A 20,633-nucleotide genomic window follows, 5' to 3' on the forward strand; every position below is an offset into this window, starting at 1 on the left:
GCCCACCATTCTCATACAGACAGTAGGTACTCCCATCCCTGCCTCACCTTCTCCTAAACCCCCTTCTTTTTTTTTTTCTTTTTTTTGTTTTTCTGCCTTTTCTAGGGTCGCTCCCACGGCATACAGGGGTTCCCAGGCTAGGGGTCCAATCGGAGCTGTAAGCCACCGGCCTACACGAGAGCCACAGCAACGCCAGATCTGAGCCGTGTCTGCAACCTACACCATAGCTCACGGCAACGCCGGATCCTTAACCCCCCCCACCACCACCACCAAGGCCAGGGATCGAACATGCAACCTCATGGTTCCTAGTCGGATTCGTTTCCGCTGCACCACGATGGGAACTGCCCCCTTCTATTACTTTGATCCTATACTTGATCTAAACTGTTGTGATACGACCTCAGCTATACTTCACTTCCTCCCCACTACAGTCCAATGTGCTAAGAAAAACTACAACCGCACCACTGAAGGAGCCTGAGGAAGGCAGACTCCTCACAGCCTTCCGGTTTGCAAACTCCTGATTTACATATAAGCCCCAAGGGACACTTCCAGCCTCAATGCCTATTATGCCTCCAACTCTAGGCTTCAATGAAAATACCCGCAATTTTTTTTTGGTTGTTCTCTTTTTTTTTTTTTTTGCTTTTTAGGGCCATGACCGCGGCATATGGAGGTTCCCAGGCTAGGGGTCGAATCGGAGCTGTTGCTGCCAGCCTACACCACAGCCACAACAACCCCAGATCTGAGCCACGTCTGTGACCTACACCAAAACACCCTAATTTTAATCACCTACTGGAGTTCCCATTGTGTCGCAGCAGAAACAAATCCGACTAGGAACCATGTGGTTTCGAGTTTGATCCCTGGCCTTGCTCAGTGGGTTAAGGATCCGGTGTTGACGTGAGCTGTGGTGTAGGTGGCAGATGCGGCTCGGATCTGGCGTTGCTATGGCTGTGGCATAGGCCAGTGGCTGCAGCTCTGATTTGACCCCTAGCCTAGGAACCTCCATATGCCAGGGGTGCAGCTCTAAAAAGACAAAAAAAAAAAAATTTTTATCACCCGCTCTCAGATGTGATCCATCAAAAACACCCAGCTCCCGATTTTCCACCGGCTAGTACCTTACCTATTCATCAAGGCTCAGCTCTAACGCCATCTCTCTCATAACTTTCAGTTACTCTGTCATCCATAAGTACAACAAACAACTATTGGGCACTAACTACGTTATACACTGAAGATATGAACTCTTCACTGTTCTTATAAAAATTTTTTACTACTTTTTATTCAGTATAATCTGCCTGACAAAACAATTAATTGGATATATGGTTCTTTGGTTTTTGTTTTTTGGGGTTTTTTTTTGGCTGCACCAGCGACATGTGGAAGTTCCCAGGCCAGGGACTGAACCTGAGCCACAAGCAGCAATAACACCAGATCCTTAAACCACTGAGCTACCAGGAAGCTCCACTGGGCATATTTGTGAATTCCTTAAAGGTAGAGACCATTTTTTTCTATTCCTATTAACAGAATGCTATTGGAATACATTGATTTAACAAGTGCTTACTGAAGGTTAAAGTCTACCCATTTGTCTGTGGATGCTGTAACAGCCTCTTAACCCTTTGGTAGTTTCATTCTAGAACCTTCCAATTCAGTTTCCAAATAGCATGAGTGACCTATTAAATGTGTGAATCAGGGAGTTCCCATCATGGCCCAACAGAAACGAATCCGACTAAGAACTGTGAGGTTGTGGGTTTGTTCCCTAGCCTCGCTCAGTGAGTTAAGCATCCGGCGTTGCCATGAGCTGTGGCGTAGGTTGCAGATTCAGCTCGGATCTGGCGTTGCTGTGGCTGTAGTGTAGGCCAGTAGCTATAGCTCGAATTCGACCCCTAGCCTGGGAACCTCCAAATGCCATGGGTACAGCCCTAAAAAGCAAAAAAAAAAAAAAAAAAAGAAAAGTGAATCAGATTGTCAGTTCTGTATTTTAAAACAGTAGCTTTACCTTAGATTAGGCAATGGTTTCTTAGCTATAGCACCAAAAGCACAAGCAAAAAAAGAAAAAATATAACAGATAAACTGGACTTCAAAACTAAAAACTTTTAAGTTTCCAAAACCATCATTAAGAAAAAAAAAAAACACAGAATGGGAGAAGATACATGGAAATCATATTTCTAATAAGGGACTTGTATCCATAATATATAAAGAACTCAATAATGGACAGATGGGCCAATCTTAAAACCTGGCAAAGGATTTAAACGGACATTTCTCCAAAGATATACAAATGGTCAAAAGCATATGAAAGGATGTTCAGTATCATTAGGCCTTAGGGAAGTGCAAACCAAAACCACAATGGGATGGTCACTTCCTGCCCACTAGGGTGGCTAGAAGGAAAAAAAGACAGTAACAAGTGTTGACAAGCATGTGAAGATACTGGAAAACTCATTAATGGAGAGAACAGAAAATGATGCCACTACTTTAGAAAATAAGTTTGGCAGTTCCTCAAAAACGTTAAAGATGATGTGACCATATGACTTCGCAATTCCAATTCTAAGTATGCATCCAAGGGAGATGAAAACACGTCTGCGCAAAAAAGTGTATACTAATGTAGGAAACAACCAAGTGAATTAACAAACAAAATGTGATACAGCCATCCATCCAACAGAGCATCATCTGGCCATAAAAAGGAACGGCACACTGATGCATATCACCACATTGTTGAATCCTGCAAACCTGCTAAGTGAAAGAAGCCAGCTACGAAAAGCAGCATATGTTGTATGAGTCCATTTATATGAAAAGGCAAATCCCTGCAAACAGGAAGTAGATTACTGATTGTCAGGGGCTGGAAGGGAGGAGGGAATGAGGATGACTGCCAGTGGGTACAGGGTTTCTTTCTGGGGTAATGAGTATGTTCTGTCATCAAATAGTGGTGATGGTTGCACAATACACTAAAAAGCACAGACTTGTACACTCTAAAAGGATAAATTTTATTAGGTGAAAGTTATATCTCAGTAAAGCTGTTATTTATGTATTTATTTATTTATTTGTCTTTTTAGGGCGACACCCCATGGCATTCAGAAGTTCCCAGGCTAGGGGGTGGAGCTGCCAGCCTACACCACAGCCACAGCAACGCAGGATCGGAGTCACCTCTGCCACCTACACCGCAGTGCAAGGCAACAGCAGATCCTTAACCCACTGAACAAGGCTAGGGACTGAATCTGCATCCTGATGGGTACTAGTTGGGTTGGTAACCTGCTGAGCCACAAGGGAAACTCCTCAGTAAAGCTGTTATTTCTAAAAAATAAAAAAAAGATAACAAAAACACCACCAAAAGCCCCATCATTTAGCATCTGGTTATAATAAGCCCAAGCTCCTGGCCACACCACAAAGTCCTATGCCTACCTTTCCAGCCTCCTCTCCTCCACACTCAGGGTGCTCCAGAGACACCTGCCTCCTCCCCTCTCCACTTATGGAAAGCTCACTCCTACATTCCAGCCGTGCCCGCATGCTCTTCCCTCTGCCCCCAAGTCTTCCCACACCAGGCTTCCACATCCAGAGCTCAGCTTAGACATCAGCTCCTCGGAGAGGGCTCCTCTGACTGCACATGCTGATGCGACCTTCACAGTGACTCTGACACTGCACTGTATTTTCTTCCGAGTGCTCATGTAAGGCACAAGGGATACAAAGTTATCTTTGACTATCTTTCCATCATTTATACTATGTCTCCCCTCCTGCCGTAATAAGCCATCAAAACATGGGTTGAGGAGTTCCCGTCGTGGCGCAGTGGTTAACGAATCCGACTAGGAACCATGAGGTTGCGGGTTTGGTCCCTGCCCTTGCTCAGTGGGTTAAGGATCCAGCGTTGCCGTGAGCTGTGGTGTAGGTTGCAGACGCGGCTCGGATCCCGAGTTGCTGTGGTTCTGGCGTAGGCCGGCGGCTACAGCTCTGATTTGACCCCTTGCCTGGGAACCTCCATATGCCGCGGGAGCGGCCCAAAGAAATAGCAAAAAGACAAAAAAAAAAAAAAACATGGGTTGAGCTGAACCGATGCTAATGAATGTACTACTCCGATGGTGAAAGAGTAACTGAAGTTATGAAATAGATTATTGTACAGGGAGGTGATAATGAATGCCACGTTAGAGGTACAGATGGGTATGAGAGAAATTTCAGATGAGAAAACATGTAGCTGCAACAGCTGTGGAAAAGCTTCATGGAAGTGATGGGACTGAACACAGACGGTGAGAGATGAACAGAAATGTGAAAAGGGAGTTCCCGTCGTGGCGCAGTGGTTAACGAATCCGACTAAGAACCATGAGGTGGCGGGTTCGGTCCCTGCCCTTGCTCAGTGGGTTAACGATCCGGCGTTGCCATGAGCTGTGGTGTAGGTTGCAGACGCGGCTCAGATCCCGTGTTGTTGTGGCTCTGGCGTAGGCCGGTAGCTACAGCTCCAATTCGACCCCTAGCCTGGGAACCTCCATATGCCGCGGGAGCGGCCCAAAGAAATAGCAAAAAGACAAAAAACAAAAAACAAAAAACAAAAAAAGGTGTGAAAAGCATTATGGGAGAAAGGTACATCTGCATAACACCCTCCCCCACCGTGTCCATGACCTTTGACACTCCGTCCACACACATACACCCCACTGTGACGCATGCAAATGTAATGTGGAACCTAGAACTTGAATCCTGGACCGTACATGCCTCAAGGGTACCTGTGCACACCTCCCCAGATGTGTTGAAGGCATGGAAACATGTGTCAAATGACTAATCGAAAAACAAGCACAGGTTTTATTCCAGATATTTTACTGTGATGATGAAAAGCAATTTCTGCCTCCTCACAATTACACATGGCTTCTATTTTAGACCTTTTTTGGTCCTTTATGGAGGAGAAAGGAGGAAGTCAGTGTTTCCTTTTTTAGATTTCTTAAAAATGTTTTAGGAACAGAAGGACAACAACAAACCACAGAGCTCTAGCCCACCTTTAAAGCGCCTGCTGCATCTCTCCACTTGTGGAGAACTAAGCTGCAAAGATTCCCTGCTATTCACGAAGTAGATACTCACTCTTTACCGGAGTACCTGCACGGCAGCATGTTGTAATGGGAAGTTTAACCCCTACTACAAAGTCTCAAGTTTGTGGGTTTTGTTTTGTTTTGTTTTTCAATGAACTGCATTGTATTTATCATTGTACAACCATCATCACAACCCGACTTTACAACATTTCCAACTTAAAAGGGGAGGGGGGGGGAGTTCCCGTCGTGGCGCAGTGGTTAACGAATCCGACTAGGAACCATGAGGTGGCGGGTTCCATCCCTGCCCTTGCTCAGTGGGTTAACGATCCGGCGTTGCCGTGAGCTGTGGTGTAGGTTGCAGACGCGGCTCGGATCCCGCGTTGCTGTGGCTCTGGCGTAGGCTGGAGGCAACAGCTCCGATTAGACCCCTAGCCTGGGAACCTCCATATGCCAGGGAAGCGGCCCAAAGAAAGAGCAAAAAAAAAAGGGGGGGGGCGTTGTTTTGCCTTTTTTTTTTGGCAGTTCCAAGTTTGGGGTTTGGGGTTTGTTTTGTTTTTATTTTTTTAGGGCTGCGCTCATGGCATATGGAAGTTCCCAGGCTAGGGAGTTGAATCAGAGTTACAACTGCTGGCCACAGACAAGCAACACCAGATTTCCAAGCTGCATCTGCGACCTACACCACAGCTCACGGCAACATTGGTTCCTTAACCCTCGGATCAGGCCAGGGATGGAACACACATCCTCATGGATACTAGTCGGGCTCCTTTCCGCTGAGCCACAACAGGAACTCCTTCAGTCCCAAGTTTGAATGCTGGCATCTCTATTTAACTCTTTGGCCTAAGGCAAGTAAGTAGCTCAATGTCTCTGAGGCTGTTTCTTTATTCATAAAAATGCCCCATTAACAACTGCCCTGTAGACTTGTATGCACTAGACAACGTGCATTCACCAGCCAGCAGAGGGCCTAGCACATGCCTGACCCACCGCAAATGTTAATTATAATGACCAAGTCACAAGAATTTCAAAGTGCCAGGGTCACAGGTTGCAGGTCAATAAAAAAGTGCTGAAGAACAAAAAAGAGTTGATGTCAAGCTTCTTGGGAATGTGATGAGCAGGAGTGACTCTGCATTATTTCAATACTGTCAGTCTCTCTGGCTAAGGAAGGGATCCTGGCGGCCGGACCTGTCGTTTAACCAGTAGAAGAACTCTTGGAACTTGGAAGTGAGACTGTTAAAATATAACATCCGGCATCTAATTGGACTGCATGTAGAAATAAAGACCTTTTGTACTATGTCTTAAAGGGCAACCTGAACGAAACATCAGGGAAAAAGAGAGTTACTAAAATCCTCTACTACCTGCTCAAAAAAAAAAAATTTTTTTTACATATGTATATATATATATATATATGTTTGTTAAAAGGCAATACATAGCTGATACATCTGACTATCTGACTCATTGCAAAAGCATATTATCTAAACTTTACAAGAAAAACATACTTTCCAAGTCCTTAAATCTTCTCATACCATGGACCACAAAGTGCTGAAGAGTAGACTAGCATAACATAATACCATTTAACAATTTACTTTGGTAGATTTTATCTTATTTTATTTTATTTTATTTTTGTGGGGTTTTTTGTCTTTTTAGGGCCACACCAATGGCATATGGAGGTTCCCAGGCTAGGGGTCCAATCAGAGTTATAGGTGCCAGCCTACAGCACAGCAATGGGAACAGGGGATGCGAGCCGTGTCTGCGACCCACACCACAGCTCATGGCAACGCCAGATCCTTAACCCACTGAGAGAGGACAAGGATTGAACCCACAACCTCATGGCTCCTAGTCGGATTCGTTTCCGCCGCGCCATGACGGGACCTCCTACTTTGGTAGATTTTAAACAAAACAGTCGATTCTATACGTCCTTCACAATGAGTGGATATATAGCTAATACTTTAGTGCCCTGTTTTACTCGTTTCATGGATCCATGAGTTCCAGGAAGGCTGAAGCAGATTAAGTGTCATGGCACCTTATGTGTATATATCTTAAAGGTAAGCACCAAGTAACAGAACTGAGAAAGCAGGTATAATACCCTTTCCTTTGATAATACATATAATTGAGAGATGAAGATGATCTCAAATGACAATATACAGGGTGTGATCAAGTCACAAAGGCATGATCTCTGTGGACCACAAACAAACTCTGGAAGAGGATTCCGGGTACGGGTACGTGGTGGCAACAACCACCTCTCCTCACCTCTTGCCGGGCTCATTTGTCACAATAGCTCAGGAATGTCCTCTAAAAAGCCTTCCCTAATCCCAGCTCCTCCTTCTCACTGCTCTCACAAGGCTCTCTCTTCCCTACACCCCTAGGACCTACAACAAATGCACTCCTTGCAGCCTGTCATAGTCATCCTTATTCACCTGACTGTTTCTCCCAATAAACTTAGCAGCTCCTTCAGGGCACAGACTTTGCCTCACCTCTTTGTACCTTACAAGCCAACACTGCCTGCCACGCCAACACTTGTTGAAAGAATACTTATCCTGTGAAATCAGATTGTTATGATCATTATACAACTACAGATGTGATAAATTCATTTGAGTAATAAAACAAAAGAATATTTAATACAGGACATTCAGCACAGCATGCTTTATACTAAAGAACTGTAAATAGGAGTTCCCGTTGTGGCTCAGTGGTTAAAGAATCTGATTAGGAACCATGAGGTTGTGGGTTCAATCCCTGGCGTTGCTCAGTGGGTTAAGGATCTGGCATTGCCATGAGCTGTGGTGTAGGTCGCAGACATGGCTCGGATCTGGCGTTGCTGTGGCCCTGGTGTAGGCTGGCAGCTGCAGCTCCGATTGGACCCCTAGCCTGGGAACCTCCATATGCCATGGGAGCGGCCCTAGAAAAGGCGAAAAGACAAAAAAATTTTTAAAAAATTAAAAAACTGTAAATAACCTCAACTGCCATCAACAGGGAACTAGTTAAATCAGCCATTCCCAAAGTGTGGTCGAAGGATCTCTGAGGGTCTGTGAGTTTCCCCTTCCTTGCACTACATAGCTGCATGAAGCCAAATATTCTTCCAATACTTTAACCAAAACATAGCACACTGACTGAAGAACCAGATGTGAAAATCTAGCCTTTCTTCTATTAAGGGAAACATTGAAGAGATTTGCAAATACGCAAAAACACTACTCTTCCCACTGGAGTCTGTTTTGAAAGTTATTTTTTATAGAAATATGTTAATAGTAAGGGATTTATTATTTTAACAATTTAGTAAAATATTTTAATTTTCTCAGTTTTAATTTCTCATACAGTTAGTATCTATAGGTAAAACTTATATAAACAAAGGCTCCTTGGGGTTCTCAATGATTTTTTTCTTTCTTTTTTTTTTTTAAATGGCTGCACCCTCTGCATATGGAGGTTCCCAGGGACTAAATCCAAGACAGAGTTGTGACCTATGCCACAGCTGTGGCAATGCCGAATCCCCAAGACACAGCTGGGACCCATGCCACAACTGCAGCAACGCCCAATCCTTTAATCCACTGCCCTGAACCAGGGATCAAACTTGCACCTCTGTTGTAGTCAGAGTCTGAATCCACTGTGCCACAGCGGGACCGCCTCAATGATTTTTATTTGTTTGGTTGGTTGGTTTTGGAGGGAGATTTGCAAGATTTTTATGTTTTCTATTATAGTTTCAATGATCTTTTTAAGGGGCTAAAAGACCCTGAGACCAAAACAGCTGAGAATCGCTGGTTAAAGAAACAATAGTACGGTTGTACAATAAATAAAAGACTATGCAGCCTTTTTTTTTTAAAGAATGTAATAAGGTTGATATGTGCCAGTAGAAACCCATATCCAACCTATAGTGCTAAGTTTTAAAAAAAAGAAATACAGAAGAACATTATAACTTTATACTTAAAAAAAAAAAAAAAAAGAGGCACCGCTCTGCATATGCCTGTGAGATACATGTCTGCACAAATTCTTTGGATGAACATCCAAGAAAAGTTAAAACCAAGCATCCCTGTGGAAAGCAGCTGTGGAACCAGAGGTCAGCAATGGGAGAGAAATTTTCCGCTCCATTCCTGGTGTAACATTTGAAAATTTTACCATCTGCATCAGAAGTGGAATCAAAATTACATTGAAATAGTAGAAAGCATGAAACACATTAAAGAACAGACATAACACTGGCAAATATTAAATAATATATTGCGAGATAAAACAAGAAATTTTCAAAACAGTGATACATAATACATTCTTCAAAAACTGCCTGGAAGATATACTGCATATAAAAGTATTAACAGGAGTTCCTATTGTGCCTCAGCGGTAATGAACCCAACTAGTATCCCTAAGGACTCAGGTTGGATCCCTGGCCTCACTCAGTGGGTTAAGGATCCAGCATGGCTGGGAGCTGTGGTGTGGATCCTACATTGCGGTGGCTGTGGGGTAGGCCGGCAGCTACATCTCCGATTCGACCCCTAGCATGGGAACCTCCATATGCCTTGGGTTCGGCCCTAAAAATTAACTAATCAATTAATTAATTAACAGTATTTTTTTTCCTCCTAGTTAGTGGGATTACAGGTTTTTGCTTCTTCATCTTTCTTGGAATTCTAAACCTGTAACACAAACTATTTCTCTAATCAGCAAAACAAGTAAGTACATATGTACAAATGTCTATGCAGCTGTATCTGTACTTACATATTCGGTAAGCCACAAAGTACATGAGGCAAGTAGCACTTTTAGGAGCATTATTAGACCCTTTCACACCAAGACCTTGACTGGATGTTTGTAAGTTAAGTTTAAACCCCACCCCTTGTTAACCTTTGGGTTAAAAACTCTTCTGGTGCAGTCATTTTGTTGCCAGTAACCTATCCCAAGGAAACCATATCCGTCCAAGGATTTCCATACAATGGCCTTCCTAAGAGCATTATTAAACAGCAAGTAACCCAAACATTCCACACCACAGTGGTTAGACACGCGGCAATTCAACCCCAATGCACACTGAACCCAGAGGCTCAAGCCAAAATCCTTCAAACTATCAAAAACAATCCTAGACTCCAAACACACTGCCCTTCTTTCTGTTCTTCCAACCAGCTACGCATCTCACCTTAGGGCTCTTGCATTTGCTGTTCCTCCTCCATGGCACACTGTTCCTAGATCACTACATGTTCATCCCCGTAGTTATTTACCTCCCAAAGAGGAATTACCTGGAGGTTCCTGTCGTAGCTCAGTGATTAACGAATCCGACTAGGAACCATGAGGGTGCAGGTTCGATCCCTGCCCTTGCTGAGTGGGTGAAGGATCCGGCGTTGCCGTGAGCTGTGCTGTATGTAGGTTGCAGGCTCGGCTCCACGTTGCTGTGGCTCTGGTGTAGGCCAGCAGCTACAGCTCTGATTAGACCTCTAGCCTGGGAACCTCCATATGCCACAGGATCGGCCCAAGAAATGGCAAAAAGACAACAACAACAAAAAAAAAAAGAGGCACTACCGAACTAGACGATCTAGGAGGTCCACCTGAGCCCTCACCACTAACCAACTTGTTCCTTCATAACAAGTACCATTTAAAAAAACTATGCTGTTTATTCCATCTGTGCTCATCTACCCCCTCAAGCCCCTTGTCCTCTCACCTCCAAGAACAAAAGGCCATCTGAGTGCTCAAAAAGTACTCAAAAAAGCATCTGCTGAATGGGAGTCCCACTGCAACACAACCAGATTGGCAGAGTCCTGGGAGCGCTGGGACACAGGTTTCATCCCCAGCCAGGCACAATGGGTTAAGGATCTGGCGTTGCTGAAGCTGTGGCATAGGTCACAACTGTGACTTGCATCTGATCCCTGGCCTGGGAACTCCATATGCCTCAGGGTGGCCAAAAAAATAAAAATAAGAGGGGGGAAAAATGTCTACTGAATGGACTATTAAACAGAAATGTTTTTCAAGAAGCTTTAAGAACCCAAGAAAATGAGGTTCCCTGATGGCCCAGCAGGTTAAGGATCCAGCATTGTCACTGCTATGGCTCCAGTCACTGCAGTGGCACAGGTTCAATCCTTGGCCCTGGAACTCTAGTTAGTGTGCTGCAGGTGCAGCCAAAAAACAAAACAAAAAAACCAAAGAAACAAACAAAAATGCACACAGGAAAATACTCATAGTACATATCTAAGTGGGTGTTATAATAAGGTAATGCCAACTTAATGTGTTGGGAGTGGTGGGGCAAATTCACAGAAAAGAGGAAAATAACGTCTGTTAGAATTTCCAAATGTCAGGATGGGATTGTGGGTAATTTTTACTTGTCTTTTCAGTTTCTTCCACAGCTTCATATTTTCTAAATTTTCTACAAGGCATGGCTTTGATCAGATAAAGCTACTTTCCAAAGAAATGACCACATTCAAAGTCTGCTCAGATCCAGCTGTGCAAACAGCAAAGCCAGCCTTACTGTCACGGGACACCCTACTCCAGGTGTTCACAGATCGTTCTCTTGAAGTACATGTGAAAACCTTCATACAAAAGAACCTAGAGGAGTTCCCGTTGTGGCGCAGTGGAAACAAATCCAACTAGGAACCATGAGGTTGTGGGTGCGATCCCTGGTCTCACCCAGTGGGTTAAGGAGCCGGCGTGGCTGAGAGCTGTGGTGCAAGTCACAAATGTGACTTGGATCCCGAGTTGCTGTGGCTGTGGCGTAGGCCGGCAGCTACAGCTCCGATTAGACCGCTAGCCTAGGAACCTCCATATGCCGTGGGTGTGGCCCTAAAAAGCAAAAAAATAAAATAAAGAAAGAAGGATATGGAAGGGATCTTGAGACTGAAGATGATATGATGCCTCCAAACTGGTCAAACCCTTGACCTGCGCTACATCCCGGGGGGGGGGGGGGGGGGGGGGATGGGATGGATACAGCATAGTCTAGAAATTTCAGAATAAGCCAAGATGCTGTATGATCTACAAAAAGGTGAATTATTTAAAGTTGTCCCCTTGTGGCACAGAGTGTTAAGGAGCTGGCATTACTGCTACAGTGACCTGGTCACTGCTGTGGCTAGATCCCTGGCCTGAGAACTTCCATATACTGTGGGCGCAGCCAAAAAGTTGGTTTAGATACATTGTTGGGCATTAGTCTCCCTAACACAACATCTTTATCCTCCCAATTCTCAGAAGTTTTCATTCTGGTAAGAAAAAACACACATTTATACTTAATGACTATTTAAAAAAAAAAAAAAAACTGAGCCCTCTGAATTAGGTCATCTTTTCAGAAAATAAAGGCTCAACCCCTAGTCTAATTTGAAATGCTAGTCCCATCCGCAAACCTCAGCAAGAGCTGCAGTTAATATTAATTAAGAGCATTAACAGGTTTGTTCTTGAACATCTTTTCTCTCAATCAAGTCCAAGATGCTTCCAAATGGAAACTTGCCAGTTTTCCTGCATTTGAGGTAGTAGATCCAGTACAGAATGTGATTTTTTTTTTAACTCCTATTTGCCCAACCCTTAAAACAGGATCCTCATACCCTTCAGAGGGAGGTTTCAGCTACCCATCACTCAACAAAAGAAGCTACCACTACATATAAGTTTCAGTGGAACTCAATACCTGCCCAATGTGTGTGTGTGCGCGCACGTGCGTGTGCACTTGTGAACATACGTGCGCGCGCACCCAGGCTCAGATGTATGTATACAAACACTCAAAGACACATAGAAAAGATAATGCTGTTTGACACAGTGTAGGACCCCGACTTCTGGCAACCTAAGAGAACTCTCCCTTCTATTTACTCAAATCACATGCTAAAGAAAACATGAGCCAAAGACTTGGGGGTAGGTCTTCAAATAAGGAATCTGACTGTTAAGTCTCAGCCTGCATTGCTCCAGGCAGACTAGGCAGAGTCAATGAGTGACATCTATCATGAGGGTGAACCTTGGTCCATAGTAAATGCAAACTTTTACCATAAATTAGACCTAATTTATGGACTTGATTGTCAATGGACTTGTTAAAAGCTGTTTGACTCCTTCTGGGGAAAATGTAGACAGAATCTGTGATCCACACCTTCATCATAGACTTGCTGGGCTCCTTTTATGCATCTGGCACTTTTTCAGATCTCTGCCCTTTAAGTCTCTTAGTGGGAAGTGGCACATGGTAAAGGTGGAAATACTGCTACAGCCCTGAGCACCTAGAACACTGACATATAGCAGGTACTCAGCAAGTACCTACTGGGGGAATCAGAAGACACCTGCTGCACTGCATCCCAACTCTTATGATGACAACAGCAACAGAATGTGCAGAGGAGAGAGACAAATGCTGCCAGGGCAGGTGAGGGGAAACTTCCCAAAAGCAATGAGTAGTCCTTCCCCTAGAGGAGCAGCTTTTTCCTGGGCAGTGGCTGTAGGAAAGCCATGTGGACAGGAATGTGGCCCAATCCAAGCTGGAGCAGATGGCCTGAGCCCCTTGCCAATTCCTACCAAGGTTTTATTTCCTGGGGTTTTGCTGCACTTCATCATCTCCTTCAAACCTTCAACTATAAAAGGGTACATACAGAGGAGTGGTTGTACTTCTCTACTAGAAAATTAGTGAAAAGCAAACAGCAGGTAACAAATAACTGTAGAATGCCTTCTTTTTTTTTTTTTTTTTTGTCTTTTTGCCATTTCTTGGGCCACTCCCGGGACATATGGAGTTTCCCAGGCTAGGGGTCTAATTGGAGCTGTAGAGCCACAGCAACAAGGGATCCAAGCCGCGTCTGCAACCTACAGCACAGCTCACGGCAACACCGGATCCTTAACCCATTGAGCGAGGCCAGGGATCAAACCCGCAACCTCATGGTTCCTAGTTGGATTGTTAACCACTGCGCCATGACGGGAACTCCTGGAATGTTTTCTTATTGACCAGGCAGTGAGCCCCTGAGACTCTTAGACCGTCTGTGAGAGAAAAATAATCTGAGAACACCCTCCAAGTCCACTAAAAACAGGCCACTTTCAAAACAAACCATTGTCCATTATTTCTCCTCTACTTCTCTCCTTGATAAAGTTTGTTGATTCATGCAAAAACTACCTGATTCCTAACAGAACAAGAAAAAAATTAAACATCATATGCACTTCTTACTCAGGGAAGAAACATTGAGGGGGAAATGAAGGCATTTGGAACAAAGGAACGTTAAAAACAAAAACAAAAAAATAAGGGAAAACACCAAGCGGAAAGTTTTCAAAACCTCTAAGAAAAGTGCAGAAATAAGCTATTCGCCAACACATTCTCTTTAAAAATGGAAAGCGCCGCTAATCCAGTCCTGGGATGGATGCTATGCCAGAAAGAAGTTCCTTAGTCAGGTGGAGAATGTGGGAAAATGGGTTCAATCTTATGCCAGCAGTCTCCACACACCCCCCCCCATGCCTCCATCTCCCTCCCTGGAAGCCCTACCAGACCACAAAACCCAAGGGTGGAGCACCAGCCCACCCTCTCACACGGCTCTCCCCACCCCCCACCTCAACTGCATTCCAAACACAGAATAAAATGCATTTGAATGCGGTATTAAAATTAAAATAGACCCAATTGTAGTAACAATACCCACGAGAGAAAATTCCAGGGGCAATCTGGAACACAGAGTTCCACTTTCAGAGACATGGGGGAGGGAGGGGTCTTGAAAATCAAAAGATTGCTTTTACAACCTGCTTGAGATAATAAAACTCTGCGTTTGGGCTACTTCTTAATCACTGGCTTTTCGACTTTCCGTTTTCTAGCGCCGTCCTCCACCCACCTCTTCCAACTAATCTGTGCTACTGCGATGAAGGTCGCTGGATAATTAGCCGGTAATGGGCCATAACCACCTAGAACTTCGAGGACAGGGAAGCGCCCAGTCTTCAAAATCAAGTTTTCACAAAGGAGTTGCTAATTGTGAGCATCTACATCCCAGAAGGGCTATGTACCTTGCAGGGCCCCACAGCTACCTCGCGCCTTTTAATGCCAATTCATCAGGAACTGGTGTGAGCGAGGGGTGGGAAGAGATGTGAGAAGGGCCGCGCTGAAAGATAAGAGCGGGCGGTCTTAGAGCTCCAAGTGCACCACGCAAGCCGTGGGAGTCATTCTCAACAAGACACATCCAGGGAAGCTGGATTTAACATGATCCAGTCTCCCAAGGGCCAAGCCCGGGCTTGGGGAGGAGGGGGAGTTAGTGGTGAGAGTTTACCTTAGAAGGCTGCAGCGAACAGACAGGCCTTTCAAAGCCACCTAGGGCTCTGCCCCGAGGCCCGAAGCGACGCGTGGCTGCGAGCCCCGCGGCGCCACAGGTTCCCCAGCGCGCGGCCGTGCCCGACTCCCACAGGTGGGCGGCGCTCGGCCCGTGGGGGCTTTGCCGAGAGAAGGGGGCGCTGCAGGTCCCCAGAGACGCGGAGGAGGGGGCGGGAGACGGCCAAGGGGCGGGGATGGCTTGGCCTTAAGGAAGCAGGGCGAGAAGGAAGCTCGGGGTTTTCAGCTGTCTGGATCTCGCTCACTCAGCAGGGTAGTCACCGGCTTTTCCCCACGGCAAGAGGAGCCCAGGCGAAGAGAGTGGCCCCGTGCACTTCCACCCTCTGCCAGCCAGCCTCGGCCTCCTCCCCGGGCGCGGTTAAGCCGCACAGCCGCGGGCACCCGGCTGCATGCGCCCCGGCACGTAGGAGCTTGCACGACCACACTCGGGCGGGGGAAGGGCGCCCGGGGACCGAAGAGACCCAGCCGCTCGCTAGCCCTTCGCCTCCCGGCCTCACCCGATCCCGCGTCGGCTCACCCCGCCCCTCACCCCCGCACCCCCTTACCCGTGTTGGCCTTGATGTTCTCCCGCAGGAAGTGGCCGCTGGAGAGATGCTGGAGGCCAAAGTTCTGGGCGATCCTCTGGCACACGGTGCCCTTGCCCGAGCCGGGCGGCCCAAGGATGACCGCGCGCAGGAGTTTGGAAGCCATTGCCTTGGTGAGGAAGGGGAGGCCGAACGAGCAACCCAGACCGCGGCCTCGGACACAACCCGGGAACTTTGTTGCTTCTGCCCCTGCTTCTGACACCCTGGGCTCCCGCGGGGACTCGCCGCCGCCCCTGCAGGGGAAGGAGAGACTTTTGAGACAACCCCTCCCCTCAGCCGCGCGTCGGGGCGGCTCGAAGGCGGAGTAAGCGCCACGCTACAGCTCCCCGCCCTCCTCGCCCCTAGGCTGCGACTCCGAAGAACTCCCAAGCGCCTGCCCCTAGCGGGGGCAGCCCTGAAAAACTCGGGGGTCAGCCCGGCCCCTCCCATCTCTATCCCTTACTAGATCTCGCGCCCCACGCCCCGTCCGGGGAGGGGGCCGGCCGGCCGGGCATCCCCAACGCCAGTCTCTACCGAGTGCGGGAGCCAGAAGAGGCGGTGACCCCAGGCAGGATCCCCGTCGCCCCACGCCCAGGGCAACCTAGGGGCCCAGCCCCAACCCGGGTCCCCGCACGTGGGCAGCGTTTGGTCCGCGCCTCGGCCCCTCCTCGGCCGCCGTTGCATCCCGGGAGAAGCAGCGGGCCAGCCCAGCGCCCACCTCCGCCGAGGGGAGACGGATGCGCTTCCCGCCGCGAGGAGCCGGAGACCGGCGCCTCTCCACCCCGAGTGGCCAAATAAACACACACCTCGGCCGGGACGCGGCACTCCGCTAGGCTTCCAGCCCGGATCCCGCTGGGCGGCGCCGCCTCCGCCCGCCCCCACTCGGAGCCCCGGCCGGGCGCGCGGGACTCGCGCCTTACGTAAGCCGGGAGACTGGCTCCGCGCTTAGCCGCCCGCCCGCGCCCGCTCCCTGCACGGCCTCCTCGGCTCACGTGCTCCCCGAGACCCCTGTGGGGCCCGCGGGAGCAAAGGGAGGTGCAGAAGACACAGGGGACAGAAACCCTCTTTCGCAATCGTTTAAGGGACCCGGTCCACTGTGGAGAGGAAGGAAAAATACAACTTGTTGAGCGCCTACTGTGCGTCAAGTTTGGAGCTAGGTGATTTTCTTATGCATCTCCCGTTCCAGGTGGGAACACACAGCGGAGGAAGGGAGGCTTGGAGTGTAGCCATGCATTCCTTGATTCATTCGTTCAACAAATATTTATTGAGCGCCTACTATGTTTTAGTCTCTCCGCATATAGCTGTGAACCAAAAGAGATTGAATCCTGCCCAAGTGGAAGTTACATTCCCGCAGGAGTTTTGAATTCTCAACTGCCAGACTCCAAAGCCCACAAGGGAAAGGGGAGCATAATCACTGACCTGTGCTCAGGGTCTTAGAGCCTCCGGTTCCAGGACTTCCGAAGCCACGATGTTGGCACTGTACTTACAACTCACGAAGTCCCAGTGGGTGCCATCTCCTCCCTCGCTTGGCCGGCATATCCCAACCCATATTCTCTCAAATCTGTTCCCACCCCACACACAGCCATCATTTCCCAGTCGGACTTGGTGTGATAACGGCCAGCCCACAAGTCTCTGGCTTCCGCTAGGCCATCCGTGATGCAGCTGCCAGAGATACTGCTTAAGTGCAAATCAATTTCTATTTCTTCGCCTCAGATATTATTATCCCTTTAGCATAAAGCAAAAAATCGTCAGCAGGGCACACAGGTGCCTCCCATGCACCTTTGCATCCCTTTGCTCAGCTCCTTTGCCCTCCTTCCACTGGCCTCCTGGATCCCGCCTCCCGCCTTTGGGGAAACCCCTGCGGGGTACTTAGTGCCTCCAGCCCTGGCTCTCAGATTTGGAGGGACAGTGTGGGGAAGAGCATTCTCTAGATTCCTGGCTGCTCTGTCTGTGTTAAGGGGCTAGGGGCTGAGGGTGCCTAGTATGATGCCCCAGAGCCTAGCCATTCCCCTCCATTCCCTCCTCCACACACTCATGGCCAGAGGGTCTCTGGCCACCTGAGAGCACACCCAGCACCACTCCCTCCCCCCAGTTTTAGACCAGTTCCATAGGCTCATATCCCTGTCTAAAATATCTGAGTGTGGGAGTTCCCACTGTGGCACAGTGGAAACGAATTTGACTAGTAATCATGAGATTGTGGGTTCAATCCCTGATCAAGCTCAGTGGGTTAAGGATCTGGCATTGCCATGAGTTCTGGTGTAGGTCGAAGACTCGGCTTGGATCTGGTATTGCCGTGGCTGTGGTGTAGACTGACAGCTGGAGCGCTGATTCGACTCCTACTAGGAACCTCCATATGCCAGGGGTGCGGCCCTAAAAAGCAAAAATAAATAAATAAAAATAAAATAAGTGTACTGTAGACCTCAGGAGGTTGTTACACTGAGCCCCTTCGGTCCTTGTCCTGGGAACAAAGAGGGGAAAGAGCTTCTGGGGGGTAGGGGGTAACTTAAATCTCCCCTATTCTTCCAGCCATGTGCTGCATAATGTATAGCAATTACTTTGCAGTCATTCTCAAACCTGAGCATGCAAGCACAATGACTCTGAGGGCTTGTTAAAACAGATTGCTGAAGAGTTCCAGCTGTGGCTCAGCAAGTTAAGGACCCAACTGGTATCTGTGAGGTTTGATCTCTGGCCTCGCTCAGCGGGTTAAGGATCTAGTGTTGCTGTGAGCTGCTGTGTGGGTTGAAGATGTGGCTCGGACCTGGCACTGCTGTGGCTGAGGCCTAGGCTGGCAGCTGCAGCTCCACTTTGACCCTGCGAACTTCCATATGCTGCAGGTGCAGCCCTTAAAAAAAAAAAAAAAGATTGATGAGACCCATGTTCACAGTTTCAGATTCTGTAAGACTGAAGTCTGCTTTTTTTTTTTTTTAGGGCCGCACCTTTGGCATATGGAGGTTCCCAGGTTGGGGGTTTCATCAGAGCCATAGCTGCCAGCCTGCGCCAGAGCCACAGCAGCATGGGATCTGAGCCATGCCTGCAGCCTACACCACAGCTCACAGCAACACCAGATCCCTAACCCTGAAGTGGGCATTTCTAACAAATTCCCAGGTAATTCTAGGGCTCCCGACATGGGAGCCCTCTTTGAAAACCAATGCTCTTGGGAAATAAGCATTGAGACCCGGGAGATATGCAGTCTATTGATTCCTCTGCCTGCTTATAGGCCTTTGGCCCTTAACCTGTTCTCTTTCTAAAATGAGATTGGATTTAGCACAAGCCAAAGTTCCCTTTGTATTTACTGAGAATTGATTCTTTTTTCTTCTTTTTTTTTTTTTTTTTTTTTGTCTTTTTGCCGTTTCTAGGGCCGCTCCCACGGTATATGGAGGTTCCCAGGCCAGGGGTCGAATTGGAGCTGTAGCCACCGGCCTACCCAGAGCCACAGCAACGCGGGATCCGAGCCGCGTCTGCAACCTACACCACAGCTCACGGCAACGCCAGATCGTTAACCCACTGAGCAAGGGCAGGGACCGAACCCGCAACCTCATGGTTCCTAGTCGGATTCGTTAACCACTGTGCCACGACGGGAACTCCTGAGAATTGATTCTTTAAGTTCCCACAGGAACTAAAGCTTCTAGCCCCCACAAATTAGATGTGGACATCGTCCCTTGCCCTCTCCGCCAGTGCTTTTGCTTACTTTTGAAATGTCTTAACCGACATCACCTTATGGTGTCAGGCAGCTGTAGGAGCCACTCACACGGCCCTAGGAAGTGGTGCTTTAGGAGTTGAGGAACATGTATTTTGAAATGGAAAGAGGAGTTGTGACATCGATGACCCTAGAGAAGCCCGGCTGAGATTGGAACCTAACATTTCACAAGAGCCCTGAATGGACCCTCCTGTGCACAGCCTTCCTCATGGTCCCATGACTCAGCTGCTGATTGGAAGCAGCAGAACTGGAAGAAATGGGTTTTAGAGTCAAACAACACACCGTTCACAAACTCTGTGAGCCTCTGGAGCCTTGGTTTGCTTATCTATTAAAGGCTGATAACACTTATCTCATAGGCTTGGGGTAAGGTTTAAATGAGATAATGTCTATGAGGATTTAGCACAGCACTGGGCATATAATAAGTCTTTATTCCTGAGCATCATCACCACGACTAACCATGGGACAGTTACGTAGCCTCTCTGATCTCAGTTCCCAAACTGGGAGATAAAGCACCGAGCAGGCTCCCCAGCCCTCGAAAGATATCCCATAATGGGATAGTTTATCCCAAAGACTCATGTAATCAGGCTTCTTCCTGTGTCCTTTGCCTAGGGTTTCAAACCCATTTATACTAAGCATCACAGTCTACAAAAAAAACACATCTTTTTTTTTTTTTGGCTTTTTAGGGCCACACCGGCAGCATATGGAGGTTCCCAGGCTAGGGGTCAAATCACAGCTATAGCTGCCAGCCTATGCCACAGCCACAGCCATGCCGGATCCGTGCGGCATCTGTGACCTACACCACAGCTCAGGACAACTCTGGATCCTTAACCCACTGAGCGAGACCAGGGGTCGAACCCACAACCTCATGGTTCCTAGTCGGATCCATTTCCGCTGTGCCATGATGGGAACTCCTGTATTCATTTTTCTATTTTCAAAAATATACACCATTTTGGGGCGTTCCCTTTGTGGCTCGGCAGGTTAAGAACATGACTAGTATCCATGAGAATGCCGGTTCGATCCCTGGCCTTGCGCAGTGGGTTAAGGATCTGGTGTTGCTGTGAGCTGTGGTGGAGGTGGGCAGCGATGCAGCTCCAATTCGACCCCTAGCCTGGGAACTTCCATATGTCTTCCATAAAAAAAAAAAAAAAAAGAATGTATATATACCACTTTGCCCACAGCAAGTACTCTGTTAATGT

The 20,633-nt window shown here is 47.6% G+C and overlaps 1 protein-coding gene across 2 annotated transcripts in view; it reads right to left on the reverse strand.

The window, feature by feature from the left end:
- Positions 1 to 16,649, reverse strand: part of AK4 (adenylate kinase 4) — a 77,199-nt gene extending 60,550 nt beyond the window's left edge. Inside the window, exons 1-2 of one of the 2 annotated variants that reach the window (XM_047788762.1) lie at positions 16,547 to 16,649; positions 15,723 to 15,994 (exon numbers count right to left, since the gene is read on the reverse strand). In XM_047788762.1, coding sequence (XP_047644718.1) covers positions 15,723 to 15,867 — 145 coding nt within the window. In that variant the 5' untranslated portion in view covers positions 15,868 to 15,994; positions 16,547 to 16,649. The other variant, XM_047788763.1, reaches the window with a different exon arrangement.
- Positions 16,650 to 20,633: the final 3,984 nt, after the last annotated feature.

Source organism: Phacochoerus africanus, chromosome 8, assembly GCF_016906955.1.
Source record: "Phacochoerus africanus isolate WHEZ1 chromosome 8, ROS_Pafr_v1, whole genome shotgun sequence".
Classification (NCBI taxonomy): Eukaryota; Metazoa; Chordata; class Mammalia; order Artiodactyla; family Suidae; genus Phacochoerus; species Phacochoerus africanus.